We start from the raw sequence: 15,801 nt of genomic DNA, 5'->3' as shown, positions 1-15,801 counted from the left end.
TTAGCGAGAATTGAGAGGAGGAGGGGCAGGTGGACAGCTGCCTGGGTGGGGGATTTCTCGCTTATGCTAATCCCAACATGGAACCGGGGACAGGCAGCGGATGAGGGTCGGGGTGTCCGTGGGGGCCGGGGAGCGTGAAAGTGGGCACACGGGTTGGCACAAGTGCGCCGTGAAGGTGGAGTCGTGGGGCCACACGTGGGGCACGCGTGCAGTTCCGTCTGGCTCTGTGTGTGCGTCGGGAGGGCTGGGAGTCTGTGGGCTGGCTGTGATGCAGCATGTGTGTGTACAGGTTTTCATGGCTGTCACTCCTGGGGGCCGTGCTGGCTGTCTGCATGACGTGTGCGTTACTGGAGGAGTGTCTCTGTGTGTGTGTGTTGTGCATTCCACGTCTTCGCCCATGTGCGTGTGGACACACTGTCGTGTTATGTGTGTGTAGAAGTCATTGTGATGATGTGGCAGTTGTGGTTCTCAAGCCTGGGGTTTGAGCCCCAGTGATGGAGCGGACAGACCAACTTGAGCAAAACTGCAGGGCACGGGGGTGGAGGGAGCAGATCCTCTCAGCAGAATCGAGGTTGGGGACAGGTGAGCAGTTGCCCGGGTGGGCGGTTTCTCACTTGTGGGGCAGAGGACAGGCAGCGGATGGCGGGGCGGGTGTGTGACCCAGGAAGAGCCCGGCCCTCTTCCTCAGCCCTGATGGATCCGTCTGGATGCAGAGATGGACTCCAGGCCCCGGACTCTTAGGATCCAGAGCCAGTTGAGAGCTGGGCTGCCCCGGGTGAGCCCCCAGCTTGGGGACAGTCCTTGGTCCATAAAGACGCATTTCATGCAGTTCAGACAGACACTGTGTCTCATTCCTGGCAAGCTGTGCCCTGACAGGAACAGATTGTCTGAATAGCCCCCCTCCCCTCTTGTGGAGGTCAAGGGCTGGAGCCAGACCTGAGATTTGGAGGTGAATGTGCGGTGTGGCAAGCCAGCAGGTCCTTCTGGAGCCAAGCCTAGGGGAAGGAGGTCTGGCGGCAGCCCTGGGACGGGCTGCACCGCCATGACTTTGCCGTGAGACTCCTGCAAGTTGTTCCTCCTCTTTGAGCCTTGGTTTTCCCATCTCCGAAAATGCAGCGATCTCCAGACTGCCTCCCAGCTTTCGAGAACATCCTTAGCTGTGCTTGTGTGTAAGCACGCACGTGTGTGCTTGCGTGGGATGAGTCTGAGGAAGTAGGCGTGTGGATGTGAAGCCGTGTCCTGCCGGCTCCTGGGGCTCCGATGAGAAACTGCTTGGCGATCTCTCGTCCCACGGCCGGGGACTCAGGGGTGCACCGCGGCGTGCGGGGCTGACGGCCTGTGCAGGGCGTGGGTTGGGAGCGTGTGTGTGGGTTCCAGGCCTCACCCAGCTCAGCCCTGGAGACTCCACGGATTTGCCATCGGGGCCTGGCGTCTCTGATGGCGTCTCCTTTCTGTGCGTGAGTGCCCTTGGGCCGGAGCGGGCGCGACTCGTCATGGCCACACACCCCTGGTTCCCTTTCCAGCTGGTGGGTCCCGGCTTCTGTGTGAGGACAGACCTGTTCTAAGGTAGCAGAGCAGTTCTTCATTCAGAAAGCCCCCACAGAGGTGTCAGCCCCGCTGGGGAAAAGACACAGAGGAGTCCCCTGGGTCTGCTCTCAAGTGACCATGCTCTCAAGTGCCAGGCCAGGTCCCTCCCACCCCTCCCCTCCCTTCCAATCCAGGTAGAAGAGGTGTGGGGGAGGGGGAGGAGAAAAATGGGAGGAGACCTGGCTTTTCCTGGGAACTAGTGATACACCAGGCACTGTCTAAGCGTTCTGCACGTATTCACTCATTTAATCCTTGCAGCAACCTCATAGGTAGCCACAATATTACTCCCACTATACAGACGAGAAAACAGAGGCACGCAAGGTTAAAGACATTGCCCAGGGGCACAGTTAGGGCAGATATTCTGGCCCCCATGGGGCAAGAAAGCCCCTCTGGTTGGCCCTGGTCCAGTGATGAGCTTCTGGGGGCCTTGGAGTCCCCCCTCCGGCAGTGATGGAGAGGCGCTCTGTGACCTGCAGCCATTCCCCGGGCTCCTTGACCTGATTCCAGGCCCCTCACCCCGCCTTGACCCCCAGACTCTGGCCCTGCACCTCCCTTTCCCCTCTGTACCCCACTGCAGCCCCCACCCACCCTCCACGGCCCCGCCACGGAGCCTGGCGATGGCGATCGCCCCTTCTAATTGCCACCCGCTCCCAAAGCCTGGCTCGGTTATCACAGAGGGTGCAGATCTCACAGCTCAGCCTCCTCGGTCCCAGGCCCTGGGGCCAGCTCAGGAACGGAGGGAATTAATTACATTTCTCCCATCCCCTTCTTTTAAAGTAGGGGAGCGCGCTGGCGCGTCCTGGGGGAGGGGGTGGTGAGCAGAGGCTGCGGAAGGGGGGCCCCCACCCCCAAACCAGCAAGCCTCTCCCCAGCGGGCGGGAGGGAGGGTGAGGCTGGCCTCTTACTGATTTAGTCTGGTCGAGACTGGGACTGATTTGGAGTAGAGGCAGAGGAAGGGGCTGGGAGCAGGTGGGGGCCCTGGCGGGGTGGGGTGGGGGGGCAGAGGAGAGGAAGGGATGGCTGTCAGTCAGCCTGACGGACAGCCCTGAGATTTGCCTTCAGATAAAGCCTTACAGATGTGGAGGTCGGTATTGATTTTGAGTTAGTAACGGTGACGTACCAAGAAGTAATACATTAGTGAGAGCAAGGTCACCGGGAAAAAGTAAAACCCACCCGGGGAGAGGCCTTAGCCTTCTGGAGGGGTGGATTACTGCATCAGACCAGGACTTCCTCAAGTTCAAAAGTTTGCAGGCCCCAGACCTCAGCGGGGCCCCTCACTGTGGGCAAACACTTCCTACTTCTGCGGGCAGAGAGGGATCTCCAGTGGTCCCCAGGAAGCCAGAGGGAGGCGAGGGCCAATCCCCCTGTACTCTCCGGGAGATCCGGGTGCAAATCTCAGCTCTGCCTTACCATCTGTGCGATCACGGGCGAGCCTTTTCATTTGCCCGTGCCTCCGTTTCCCCATCTGCAGAATGGAGGGAGCAATATCCCGTCTGCTTGAGTGTCAATGAAGTGGCTCAGAGCCCATGGCCTTCTTCAGCAAGTGCCCCCCCTTCCACCCCTCTCCAGCTGAGCCCTGCCCTGTGTGCTTGGAAGCCGCCCTGCCTGGAGACAGGGGCTTGGATGAATGGAAGCCCTTTGATCCACAGACTCTGGGGGAGAGTGAGCAGAGGCGGCACGTCCACATTCACACCTATCCCAGATGTGGATTTGATTTGATGTTCCGGGGCAAATCCCATTGAGTAAATCCCATTACGGTCAAAGCTCCTTGGACCTGTGCAGCTCCTGAGCTGTCTGTTAACGGCCCACGGTCCCAGGCCTCCTGAGCCAGTGGGCACCACACACCCCTTCTGAGAAAGAATCGCACATGGCCCTGAAGCTCTTGGGAGTCTCACTCTCCACAGTGACCTTCTTGCTGTTTCTCAAACCTGCTGGGTGCGTTTCACAGCTCAGCCTCCTCCATCCCAGGCACCCCAGGGCCTTTGCACTTGCTGATTTCCCTGCCTGGAAAGCTCTTCTGCCACATCGTCTCAGGGCTGCTCTCTTGGCTCTTGCTGGATGTCACCTCTTTGGGGTGATCTTGCCTGACTCCCCACACAGGTCTCTTATTTATCCTCCATAGCGTTTATCGGTATCAGAAATCACCTTACTTGTTGACTTGCTTATAATCAGCTTCCTTCATGAGGCCAACATCTCCAGGAGGGTGTGGAATTGGTATCAGTCACTGCTGTATCACCTGTTCCTGGCTCAGTGTCTAGCACACAATGGGCGCCCAATAAATACTTGTTTAGTGAATATGCATGAATTCATCAGAGCTTTTCTGAGTCCAGACTATGTAGCAGACAGTGTAGGTACTGCGGCTATAGAGGTGGGAAAAACACAGACATCCTGCCCTCAAAGAGCTCGTAGTCTAGCCCTGTCTCCAGCTGGCACATAGTAGCACTCTAGGAAATGTCTGTTGAATTAATAAATAAAGGAAAGAATAATATCTTCAGGAAAGATCACATCGTTTGGGTTAGCTGGGATATAAAGTACAAAAAAGGGTGGGAGGAATTAGGACAGGGAGGTAGAGGTCAGGTCCCAAGAAGCCTTTGCTGGAAGGTACTGAGGAGTCATCGATCATTCTTTTTTTTTTTTTTGAGTCAGTCTCACTCTGTCGCCAGGCTGCAGTGCAGTGGAACGTTCACGTCCACCGCAGCTTCAGCCTGTGGGCTCAGGTGATCCTTCAACCTCTGCCTTCCGAGTAGCTGGGACTACAGGCGTGTGCCACCATGCCTGGCTAATTTTTCTTGATTTATTGTAGAGATGAGGTCTTGCCAAATTGCCAGACTGGTCTCAAACCCCGGGACTCAGGCCGTCCTCTCGTCTCCTCCTCCCAAAGTGCTGGGATTACAGGCGCGAGCCACTACACCTGTCCATTGATCGTTCTTGAATGATAGTGCCAGATTTGGTGGCGGTACTGCATGGGTCTCTTCTGTCTTACAGAATAAGAACTAGGTCGATGCACAGCTCTCAGCCTGTCCCCAAAGCACCTTCCTGCTCTCTGTAGCCAGTCCCATTCTTCCTGCCCTCATTATCCTGTCTGGTCTTGGCATTTTGGGGATGTGGAGAGAAGGGTGAAAATGGGTCTCACCAGAGCTGACAAGTCTCCCGCCTCCCACAGCTGACCTTCCGAAGGAGCGGACAAGCAACCTGTATGTTTTCCCTAAACCTTTAAGTCTAATCTCGGAGTCCAGGCCTCCTCTGAGCAGGGAGTGGGGTCCATGTTTGTGTCGGGTGGGAGATGGAACGGATGGCAAGTAAGGGAAAGACTTGGGTCTCCTCGGCTCCAGGGCGGTGTCAGATGCCTGAGTCCACCTGGGGTCCATTCGGTGCAGAGCAAGCTTGGGAGACCCCTACTCCCTAAAGCAGTGGTAGTGCCTGAAGCAGTGTAGACACCACCTGGCCCTCTCCTGCTTCTCGAATGGACCTTTTTGCACACCCATCCCGTGTGTCATCTTGTGGGGTCAACACACCTTTGTGTACCACCTGGATCCCACCAGCAGCAGTGGAGACACAGACCACTGTGTGGTGACAGCCCCAGCCAGCTCAAGCCATAGGCAGTGGAGAAGGACAGAGGAGGGGTGACTCCGGAGCTGAGGGAGTGTGCGGGGAGCCTGGAGGGAAGAGTCAGGCGGAGGGCTCGTGGCATTCCAGAGGGGCCAGGCCCCCAGAGTGAGGGAGGCCCCCCCCACCCCCACAGCTGTCCAGGAAACAGGGACTACACTCCAGGGACTATGACTGGTCCTGGAGTGAGAGCCTCTACAGGGGTCAGATGCCCACACCTCGTCCTTGAGCGTCGATCTTGACGTTTTGCAAGCGAACTGGGCCCTGGGCTGCTCACACAGGTCTGTGAGGTCTGGGAAAGCCATGGCCCTCAGCAGGCCTCCGTGTTTTCACCTGAGAAATAGGCATCCTAGCTCTGCCCTACACATCTCTGTGGGGCTTTGGATTGGGAGGGTCAGGCGAGGTAACCGCCCTGGGAACCCCCAACTCCAAGGTTACTCAGCGGGTACATAGGGGAGCTCGGCGTCTGTCCTTGGCCCGAGGAATCCACGTCTGTGCCCTTGACCATGGCCGTGCCTCAGTGCCTGTGGCCGGGACAAATCAACAGCGGGAAGGTCAAAACCTTCAGAAGGTATCAGTCAGCAAATCGTTCTCCAAAGCCCACAACCTGCCTCTTCCCCGAGAGGGAAGTCAGGGCACATGTGCCTGGGGGTTCTTTTCTCAGTGCTGGGCAGATAACCCGCAAAGCTGTCCCCACCGCGCACTCAGGGTGGCGCCCAGAGGCAGTCACCAGGCTGGTCCCTCGCATCGGGCTCCCAAGGACCTGCTCTGCCTCCTGCCCTCTGCCCGCTCTGCCCTGGACTGGCGGAGTCACTGTGTGTCTCTCTCTCTCCTGGAAGCGAACGGCAGTTACTGCCTCCCCAGAAGCTTCCCTGACCTGCCAGCCTGACTGGGTGCCCTCCTCTGGGCTCCATGGCCCCTTCGATGGTAGATGCTTCTCTCTTCCCTCCATGTCTCTGCTAGTTGCCTCCCAGGCCAGAGGCGGATCTATCCCTCCCGCCTCCCACCGAGGCAGGGACTGTGGCTCTTTCTCCTCTGAAGTCTCAGGGCCTTCAGCCCTCGACCTCACCTTTAATACATGTTTGTTGAATGAATAAGTGAGCACCCCAATGCCTCAATAGCAGGTTCTTTAAGCTGAGTTTCTAGAGACAAGCCTCACCCTGTTGGTCTGAGTTGCCAGACTGATGGTGAGTGCCTAGTTGCTGTACCTGACCAAGGGGGTGATGGTCACAGACACCTGCAGAACCAAAGGTATCTGGGAGGTTATCTGGTAGCATTGGTCATGTGCTTTGGTACTGCAGGAGCAGGACACTGAAAGTCCAGAAAAGCTGAGAGTGGAGAAGCCAGGCACAGAGAGGGTGAGAGGGGCCAGACAGATCAGTCCCTCTCTAGCATTTGTGCTGGAAGTTGAGGGCATCCCAGTCAGATGGGGGAGGCACAGTTCTCTGACCAAGGAGAGCCCCATGACCAAGGGGAGAGGAATCACTAGTCAGATCATTCATTCATTCATGCATTCAAGCACGCATGTGTTTGTTCAACAGACAGGCCCAGGGTGCCCCTGGGAGCCCAGCCCAGGGGGTAGAGAGGTGAGCAAAGCCCTGACGTGCCTTCTTGGGCTCTCAGGGGAGGAAGGCTCCCCGGGTCAGGACTTGAGCAGGAGAAACACTGGAGACTGATAGCCACCCCATGCACAAGAGCACGCAAACCAGGCGAGCGGAGGACCTCGCAGGAGCCTCCACCAAAGGCCTGTCTGGGGCCGGCGTGGCAGCTGCCCAGGTGCGGGCATCTGGGCAGCCTCCAGCCCGGTGCTGATGGTCTCTCCCCACAGGTGATGAGCATCCTGAGCAATCCCAGTGCGGTGCCCCCGCAGCCGCAGGCCGACTTCTCCATCTCCCCGCTGCACGGAGGCCTGGACTCGGCCACCTCCATCTCAGCCAGCTGCAGCCAGCGGGCCGACTCCATCAAGCCGGGGGACAGCCTGCCCACCTCCCAGGCCTACTGCCCGCCCACCTACAGCACCGCCGGTTACAGCGTGGACCCCGTGGCCGGCTACCAGTACGGCCAATACGGCCAGAGTGAGTGTCCGGTGCCCTGGGCACCCCCTCCCGGGTCTTGCTCCCTCCCCCTCCAAGGGCCTCCTGCTTATTTGTAGAAAGAGGCAGGGTGGTGCTGGGGTGGTGGGGTGGCTACCCATTTCACAGATGGGGAAATTGAGGTCTATCAAGAAGGAACGGCTCGCCTACGATGACACCAAACTGGGCCAAACCCGGGTCATCTCCTGGCCCAGCCCCCGCCCCTGAGCCTGGACCCCAGTAGGAATACACCATGGGCCACAAATGTTATTTCACATTTTCTAGTAGCCACGTTTTAGAACATACGAAGAAATAAGAGTCATTATTTTTGCGAATGTTTTATCTAGCCCAGTATATCCAAAAGATTACCATTTCGGCATGCGACCCATATGCAGTTATTAGTGAGACCTTTTACGTTCTTTTTCATACTGTCTTTGACATCCGATGTGTGTTTTGCACTTACAGCCCATTTTAATGCAGACACGAGGTTTCCATCAGAACGACTCGACTCGTATTTAAATTTCATAACATTCACCATGGAGAAAGTAGACTTACACACCCAAGGTGTTCCAAGTATACTTACAGTTGTCCCAACCAAGAAATAACCAAATTGAAGATCAGTTTTTCAATTGAAATGAGACACATGGAAATCCAGTTCCCTGGTTGCCCCGGCCTCAGTTCGGGTGCTAGATAGGCGTGTGTCGCCAGTGGCCGCCGCGGGACAGCTGCGGGGAGGCCCCCACCCCTTCTGTCCTGGGTACGGAAAGCTGTGCCTCGAGCTCTCCCCTCTACCCCACGCCCCAGTCTTGGTTTCCCCAAACCCTGTGATGGCCCCTCGCGCCCACCCCGGTCACTCCCCCTTGGTATCTTGCCTTGAAGCAAGGATGGTGAACCTTCAGGCCAAAAGCTAGAGAATGCAGGCCTGGCCACAGCTTCTGCCTGCCTGGTGGGACCAGGCCCAGACGAGACGGGGAGCAGAGGTCACCGCTCACCCTCCCGCCCCACCTCCCTGAAAGGCCTCGCCTGCTGGTGTCAAACTAATCAGAAGGGCGTGTGGCAAGAGGTGGAGGCCTCCAAGCCTGAGGGTGTCCCTTCCCCAGTCACAGCCCTGGCCGGTCCTCCCTGACCTCTGCTTCCTGCCCACCCCAACCCTCTCCTCCTCATATGGCCTTGGCCTCTGCTGCTAAATGAAGGCCAGCTGTGTGCACAGGCTCTGCCTGGGGAGGCGCATGTTTGCATATGTGTGTGTGCATACGTGTATGCATGTGTCAGGAGTGTGTTACGATTGATGTGTGTGTACGTGCATACGTGTGTGCATGGGCTGCGTCTGAGTATTCAGCATCTGAGCGTTACCGCACGCATCTGTGCATATGGGTGAGCGTGTGTATGTGTGAGTATATATGTCGAATATACACACATTTAATGTGTATTCAGGTGTGTACATATGGTTGAGTATTTCTATGTATGTCCTGTGTGTTTGGCTTATGTATGCCTATGTCATCGTGTGGATATGTGGAATGAACATGCATTCGAGTATGCACACATGTGTGGCTCTGTACACATGGTATAGATGTGTGTTCAGGCGTGTACATATGCTTGAGATAGTGTGTCCGTGATTGTGTGTTTGGGAGTGCATGTGTGTGGGCACTGGACCATGTGTGCAGTGTGTAAATAGGGGTGTGTGTATGTTTGGGCACGTGCATAGGTGAGTCTGTGTACACATGTGTGCAGATGTCCATCTGGGTGTGCCCATGTGGTGTGTGCTTGTGCCTGTGTGCATGGGGTAGGCATGTATGTTTGAAAGCACGTGCATGGGAATGTTTCTGGAGAGGCCTGGGATGACCCCTGACCCAACCCATGTTCCCGGGCATGGAACGGACACACATGCTCTTGATAAAGATTTCAGAGCGACCTCGGAGGCGGCCCGGCCTGGGGCAGGCGTTAGTCACACCCCAGCAAGCGCAGTGCCCTGCTCCAGGGCGCCTGCCCAACTCGGAAATAAAATTAACCCGAAAGTCAGCATGGGGGCAGCAGGAGAGGGGATCAAAAGGGAAGGACCCAGGAGGCGAGAAAGGAGTGTTTGTTCCCCTCCACCGGGGCCCAGCCGCCAGCATGGATTCCTCCATGCTTCCCCTCCTCCCCTCCTCTCACTCTCCTCCCAGCTCCACTGGGGATGGCTCAGAGACCCTCTTGGCCAGCTTCTCCTGCCCTGCCCAGACAGACCCGGAGGCTCCAGAGTTGGGCGGGGAGAGACAGTCTGCTCCTCAGCCACCAGTCAGTGTGGGCCAGTCATACCCTTGCCTCTCAGCCTCAGTCTTCCCACCTGTAAAACGGGCTGTGCATGAGACTCAGTGGTCTCAAGGTGTTTCCGTTGCATGTCTCCCTCACCTTTGACATTTGGGCTAGCCCAGAGACATGCTGCATTCCTGTGAACCACCTGCCCCCTGTCCAGGAGCCACTGAACACGCCTGTGGCTGGGCTCCCAGGGCATGTGCAAGAACCCCATGTCCCAGACTGCCTTATGTGTGCCAGGTCCACCTGTCACCCCCGTGCATCCATCCTGAGCCCAAGCTCAACCCCAAAGCCACGGGGCAAAATGCATCTTCCTCCTTCATACAGCTCGCTAAGCTATTTGTTCTCAGGTTGAAGAGGAAAAAACTAGGCCCAGAGAGGCCAGGCAGCTTTTCCCAAGCCCCACAGGAGGGCAATGGTGGACTCCAAGTCTCCTAACTGGAAACCACACACTTGTGGAAGTCACTCCTCTATGCCACACCTAAACCCATCTGTGTGTGGATTCACGGCCATGGTTTCACGGGCACCTGCACATGGGCAGATGCGCACACAGAGAGGGGTTTATGCATGTATATACCTAGCTTTAAGATATACACATGCAAGCCGGGCGCAGTGACTCAAGCCTGTAATCCCAGCACTCTGGGAGGCCGAGGTGAGGGGATTGCCTGAGCCCATGGGTTTGAGAACAGTTTGAGACCTCATCTCTACAATAAACCAAAAAGTTAGCCGGGCGTGGTACCTGTAGTTCCAGCTACTTGGAAGGCTGAGGCAGAAGGATCGCCGGAGCCCAGCAGGTCGACGCCGGGGTGGCCGTGAGCATGCAAGCCACTGCGCTCCAGCCTGGGCAACGGAGCGAGACTCCAACTCAGGGGGAAAAAAGATATGCATCTGCAAAACACGTGTATGTGAAGGAAGGAGGAGTGGCCGTTTATTGAGCATCTACAATGGGTCTGTCCTCCATCCTCTCGGCCATGCTGTGCCGTGTACTTGGCTGTTCTCTCTGGACAGGTGAGGAGATGGAATCCCAGAGAGGCTGTCTGCCCCAGCAGTCCACATTGACATGGACACTGCCACAGCCCTGCCCCTGGGTGCCACCTTCAGGTGTGTGGTGAGCCGGCTCGCCGTGAGCCAAACTCAGTCCACCTCCTCTCTCTCAGCCTCCGGTCTCCCCACCTTCTTCTCCTGCTCCAGCCACTGTCCATCCATCTGTCTGTCCCTCCCCGTCCCTGAGGAGGTGGGGGCAGGGGGCCAGGGACGGGGCACACGGCAGATTAGTATGGCCCTGGTGTTCCCAGAGGCCAGGGCCGTACTAATGGTGGGGCTGATAGAACGCAGAAGTGTGAAAAGAATTTTAATAGATCTGACAAGTCTAATAAGAATTTGTGTCTAGAAGGGTCCTCCTCTGGGGCCGCGGGCTGACGAGGCGCTGACGGCTGAGATTTGTTTACTGGTTGGCATCACCGCCACATCTCCTGCCAACTCCCGATTAATCTAATTTGAGACGTTTGGAGCCCGGGTGCGGGCGCCAGGCGGAGGAGGGAGATGTGGAGGGACAGAGGGACAGGGAGGGACGCTGACGGAGGCCATAATGGGAAATGTCACAGTCCTGCCCTCGCTGGCCCTCGGCTCCACCCCCGGGAGAGGCAGAAGGATCTGCAGCCCGTGGGTGCCCTTGAAGTTGGGAGGGGAGGGTTGTCAGTAAACTTTGGCCTCCCGGTGTGTCCTTAGCCACCGTGATAGCACCTGGGCAAGCTCCTACTGTGTGCCGGGCCATGGGTTGGAGCTGAGACGCTAAGGAGGAAACACACGGCAAGAGGCACAAGCAGGACCGATTCGGGCTCCTCCGTGTCAGGTGCCATGTGTGACTCTGGGCCAAAAATCTTCCCGTGCCTCAGTTTCCACATTTATAGAAGGGGAACAGTCATGCCAATCTCACATCCACGGGGCTGTTGAGAGACTCAGATGAGGTCATGTCTGCCTAGCACAGAGTAGGAGCTGTCCATGAGTGAAGCCCTCACTTTGTCACTTTGATCACTGTCAAAGCCAGCTAAAGACAGAACTGCCAGCTTTATCCGGAGGAAAGGAAGTCAGTGTAGCCAAGGGACACCTGCACCCCCTGTTTATGGCAGCACAATTCACAATAGCCAAAATACAGAACCAACCTAAGTGTCCATCAGCGGAGGACTGGATCAAGAAAACGTGGCCTCTGCACACAGTGAGTGCTATTTATCCATAAAAGAATCCTGCCACTTGCAGCAGCGTGGACGGAACTGGAGGACGTTGTGCTAAGTGAAACAAGCTGGGCACAGAAAGACAAATACCACGTGTTCCCACTCGCATGTGGGAGCCGCAAAGGTTCATCTCATGGAGGTGGAGAGTAGGACAGAGTCTGGGAAGGAGAGAGCAGGACGAGAGGCTGGTTAATGGGTACAAGCATAGAGTTAGACGGAAGGTGTAAGTTCTAGCATTTGAGAGCACAGTAGGGCGACTACAGTTAACAGCAACGTATTAGATATTTCAAAATAGGTGAAAGAGAGGACCTGACCTTTTCCCAACACTCGGAAATGACACATATTCAGGTGACGCCCTGACTTGATTGTTACACAGTCTCTGCAGGTAGCAAACGTTACATTTGCCCCATAAATATATACCCATATTGTGTATCGACGTAAAAAGCCAGCTGTCTCAGTCCCATCCACAGACGTAGCTGGGGTGGCTGGTCAGAGGCTGGCATGGTGTGGAGTAAGGACAGGGAGGCGGCAGCTGCTGTGCTCAGGGGAAGGCTACCTGACTTGGCCATGTACTCTTGGGCAAAGTCACTTATGTTGCCTAAAGTAGAACAGGGGATCAGTGCAGAATTTGAGGTGCAGAGCGCCCCATATACGCTAAAGTGCTGTGTGCATGCAAGGTTATTGTCCAGGAGGCTGCGGGTAAAGGCTTGGGGTGGTTAGGAGCTGGCGTCAGACTGCCTGGGTTCGAATCCTGGCCCCACAATGTATGCGCCCCATGACCTTTGCAGGGATGCAATCTCCAGGGCCTCAGTTGCATCACGTCTAAGCTGGGGATGCTGATACTACCAGCCTCAAAGAGTTGTGGTGGGAATGAAATTAAAGATGAGCAGAAGGTGCCCAGGACAGGATGGGCAAGAGCCAGCTGTGGGAGGGGCCAGTTCTCCCTTCTTTTCCTGTCATCCCTCTGAGAATGAGGCTTCCTGACAGGGCAGACCCTGTAGCTCAGGGGAAACTAGTTCCAGGTAGCAGAGGGTGTGGCCTGGACTGCAGGGTCCCCCCAGGGGCAGGGACGGCAATGCTCACTCCCTTGCCCAGCGTAAGGGCAGACCCAAGCAGGGCTTCCACCACTTCTACTCTACCAGCTGAGAGACCTTGGAAGAAGGCTGGCAGCCCCCGGGGGCTCAGCTCAGGCCCTCAGCACACTTAGCTTTTTTCACCCACCTCGGATCTGGTGAGCGGAGGGGCATTACAGACATTACAGAGAGACCCCAGGGCCTTTTGCATACCCTTTAGGAATCCAGGTGGCCCAGTCCCAAATGCTGTGTGACCGCCGTCTCAAGGAACGTGATCTCATGTGATCCTCACCACAGCAGCCCTCGAGGAGGCTGGGACTGCTCACCATATTCTGCAGACAGGAAGCAGGCCTGCAGAGGTGACGGATGTGCCCAAAGCCACGTGGGCAGGGGCAGCTGGGACCGCAGGCCACCTCATTGGCTGCTCCTTTCCTTCTTTCCCCATCAAAGGCCACCTCTGCTTACTGAGTCCCGATCCTTGTCTCCTGTGGGCCTGGAGCCCACATCTGTTGAGCTCATGGGGGTGCCAGGCACAGCATCAGTGAATCCCGCGATGTGCAGTTCTTGTTCGACCTTCCAACAGCTCCTCTACCTGGGGCTGTTGTTATCCCCTGTCCACAAACAAGGAAACTGAGGCTCGGGCAGGTGAGGTGGTGTACCCCAAATCACATGCTAAAAGTTGGCAGGCCCAGAATTCAAACCTCAGACATTCAAGCCACTCGGCAATACAGCCTCCCCTGGCTCAGTGCACAGTGTTGCCCACCTGGCCTCACCCTCAGGCCATGCCCTGCACCTTTGGGCTCCACCTGCCTGCCCTAGACAGGATTCTCCAACCTCGGGGAAGCATGTAGAGTGTTACAGAGTCCCCTGGTGGGCAGACGACAGAGTGGGCATTGGGCCAGACCTCGAGACTCCTAGTTCAGTGCTCTTTCCATCTCCCTCTCACCTCTGGGTCCTGGAGGTCCCAGGGGTTGAAATGGGCACAGCTGCAGATCCTGGCATGGGAGGCAATATCTGGGCCAAGTCATCTGGCTAGGGCCCATTTCTGTTGCAACCTCAGGCACAATTTGTACAGTCAAGACAAACACGTGTGCACACAGCCAGGGGTGATCCCTGCACTTACATGTGGACAGGTAGGGACAGCTCAGATGGAACTCACCTGTATACAGTACCTGGACACTCACAGGCCTTCCTACGGTTCCTCTACTCACAAAGGTATGCACAACCCACACATGTGTGTGTGCATGGGCAATGCAGGTACTGCTCTTGTGTAAGCATTCATGTGTGTGCCCATCATTGCTCCAGGGAGAGTCTCACCTCTACTGTTTACACACGCACAAGCACACGGCACTCCCCTGAACACACCCCCTCAGACTCATCTGTCTTCTCTGGGTGACCAGAACAGACGGGGCTATAGATCTCAGCTCCTGCATATGGGTATCCTGGCTCCTTCTACACAGGCCCCTCAGCTCATCTGCAAAAGACCCTCTGGCTTTGCAGCAGGTATCTTACTTTTCCTCATTGATGTTGTGTCCAGTGAAGGCAGAAGGACACTCAGTGAGACTCACTGGACCTCCCCCATACGTACAGGGCTTGCTGGAGAGGGGAGGCTGATTCTTTACTCAACAATGTGAATACCCTCAAGGGAGCAGGGTGCACAGCAAGCGCTGAGTAAATGCTGGATGCTTGGAGAGGAGGCAAAAGAAAGAGCTTCATGAAGAGACCGACGAATGCAACGGCAGATGTGTGGAGGAACAGATGGATAGATGGAAGGAAGGGGAGATGGCTGTGAATAGATGGATGGATGGGTGGATAAATACATGGGCAGATGGATGATGGGGGATGGATGGATGGATGGATGGATGGATGGATGGATGGATGGACAGAGGGATGATGGGCGGGAGGGTGGATGGGTGGATGGGTGAGTGGATGGATGGATGGATAAACAGATGGGTGGATGGATGGATGCATGGATGGATGGATGGATGATAGGCGGGAGGGTGTATGAGTGGATGGATGGATGGATGGATGGATGGATAGACAGGTGGATGGATGGATACATGGATGGATGGATGGATGAATGGATGGACGGAGGGATGATGGGTGAGTGGATGGATGGATGGATGGATGGATAGACAGGTGGATGGATGGATACATGGATGGATGGATGGATAAACAGATGGGTGGATGGATGGATACATGGATGCATGGATGGACGGATGGATGATAGGCGGGAGGGTGTATGAGTGGATGGATGGATGGATGGATGGATAGACAGGTGGATGGATGGATGGATGGACGGAGGGATGATGGGCGAGAGGGTGGGTGAGTGGATGGATGGATGGATGGACGGATGGGTGGGTGCATGAGTGGTAAATAGGAGAACAGATAAAAAGAACCTCAATTTCTAGGAGCTTCTCTTCTTTTTTTCCAGCTGCCGTTGATTACCTGGCCAAAAACGTGAGCCTCTCCACACAGCGCCGCATGAAGCTTGGAGAGCACTCTGCCGTGCTGGGACTCCTGCCTGTGGAAACTGGCCAGGCCTACTAGGGCCCCTGGGGCGATTTGCCCCAGCCCAAGCCCCAGCCCAACCCTTTCTGGCCCCTGGGCCTCCCAGCCTCAGCTCCCTTGCCCCTCTGGGTCCCAGGAGGCCGGGAAAGGAGCCCACCCCCTTCTCAACTGCCAGCCCTCGGGAGGTGGACAGTCAATCTGCCATTCACCTGTGGGTAGGGATCCAGAGTGACGCACTAGGAGTCTGCCCCTTGCTCTCTCCCCAGGAGGGATTCTGGTCAGCCTTCAGGCCTCCCCCATCACATCCCATGGTGGCCTCTGTGCCAGCTGAGGCACAGAGCTTGAGGCTCACCCTGAACACCTTGGGCGCCCAGAAGAGGAAGTTTCTGAACGGAGGCGCTGAAGCCCTTTGGACCTGACTCTATGGGT

At 56.4% G+C, this 15,801-nt stretch overlaps 1 protein-coding gene across 1 annotated transcript in view; it reads left to right on the top strand.

Annotated features, from left to right (window-relative positions):
- PAX7 (paired box 7) overlaps positions 1-15,525 on the top strand; it is a gene marked incomplete at its 5' end in the record, with an annotated part of 103,016 nt that extends 87,491 nt beyond the window's left edge. The window contains 2 exons of the mRNA XM_008051334.1: positions 7,022-7,268; positions 15,296-15,525. Coding sequence (XP_008049525.1) covers positions 7,022-7,268; positions 15,296-15,411 — 363 coding nt within the window. The remainder of the gene's footprint in view (positions 1-7,021; positions 7,269-15,295) is intronic.
- Between the last annotated feature and the right edge of the window lie 276 nt (positions 15,526-15,801).

Source organism: Carlito syrichta, unplaced genomic scaffold (genome assembly GCF_000164805.1).
Source record: "Carlito syrichta isolate Samal-C Ts95f unplaced genomic scaffold, Tarsius_syrichta-2.0.1 Scaffold169767, whole genome shotgun sequence".
Lineage (NCBI taxonomy): Eukaryota > Metazoa > Chordata > Mammalia > Primates > Tarsiidae > Carlito > Carlito syrichta.
Note: the sequence above shows the minus strand (reverse complement) of the source record. Positions and strands in the feature narration are given on the sequence as shown.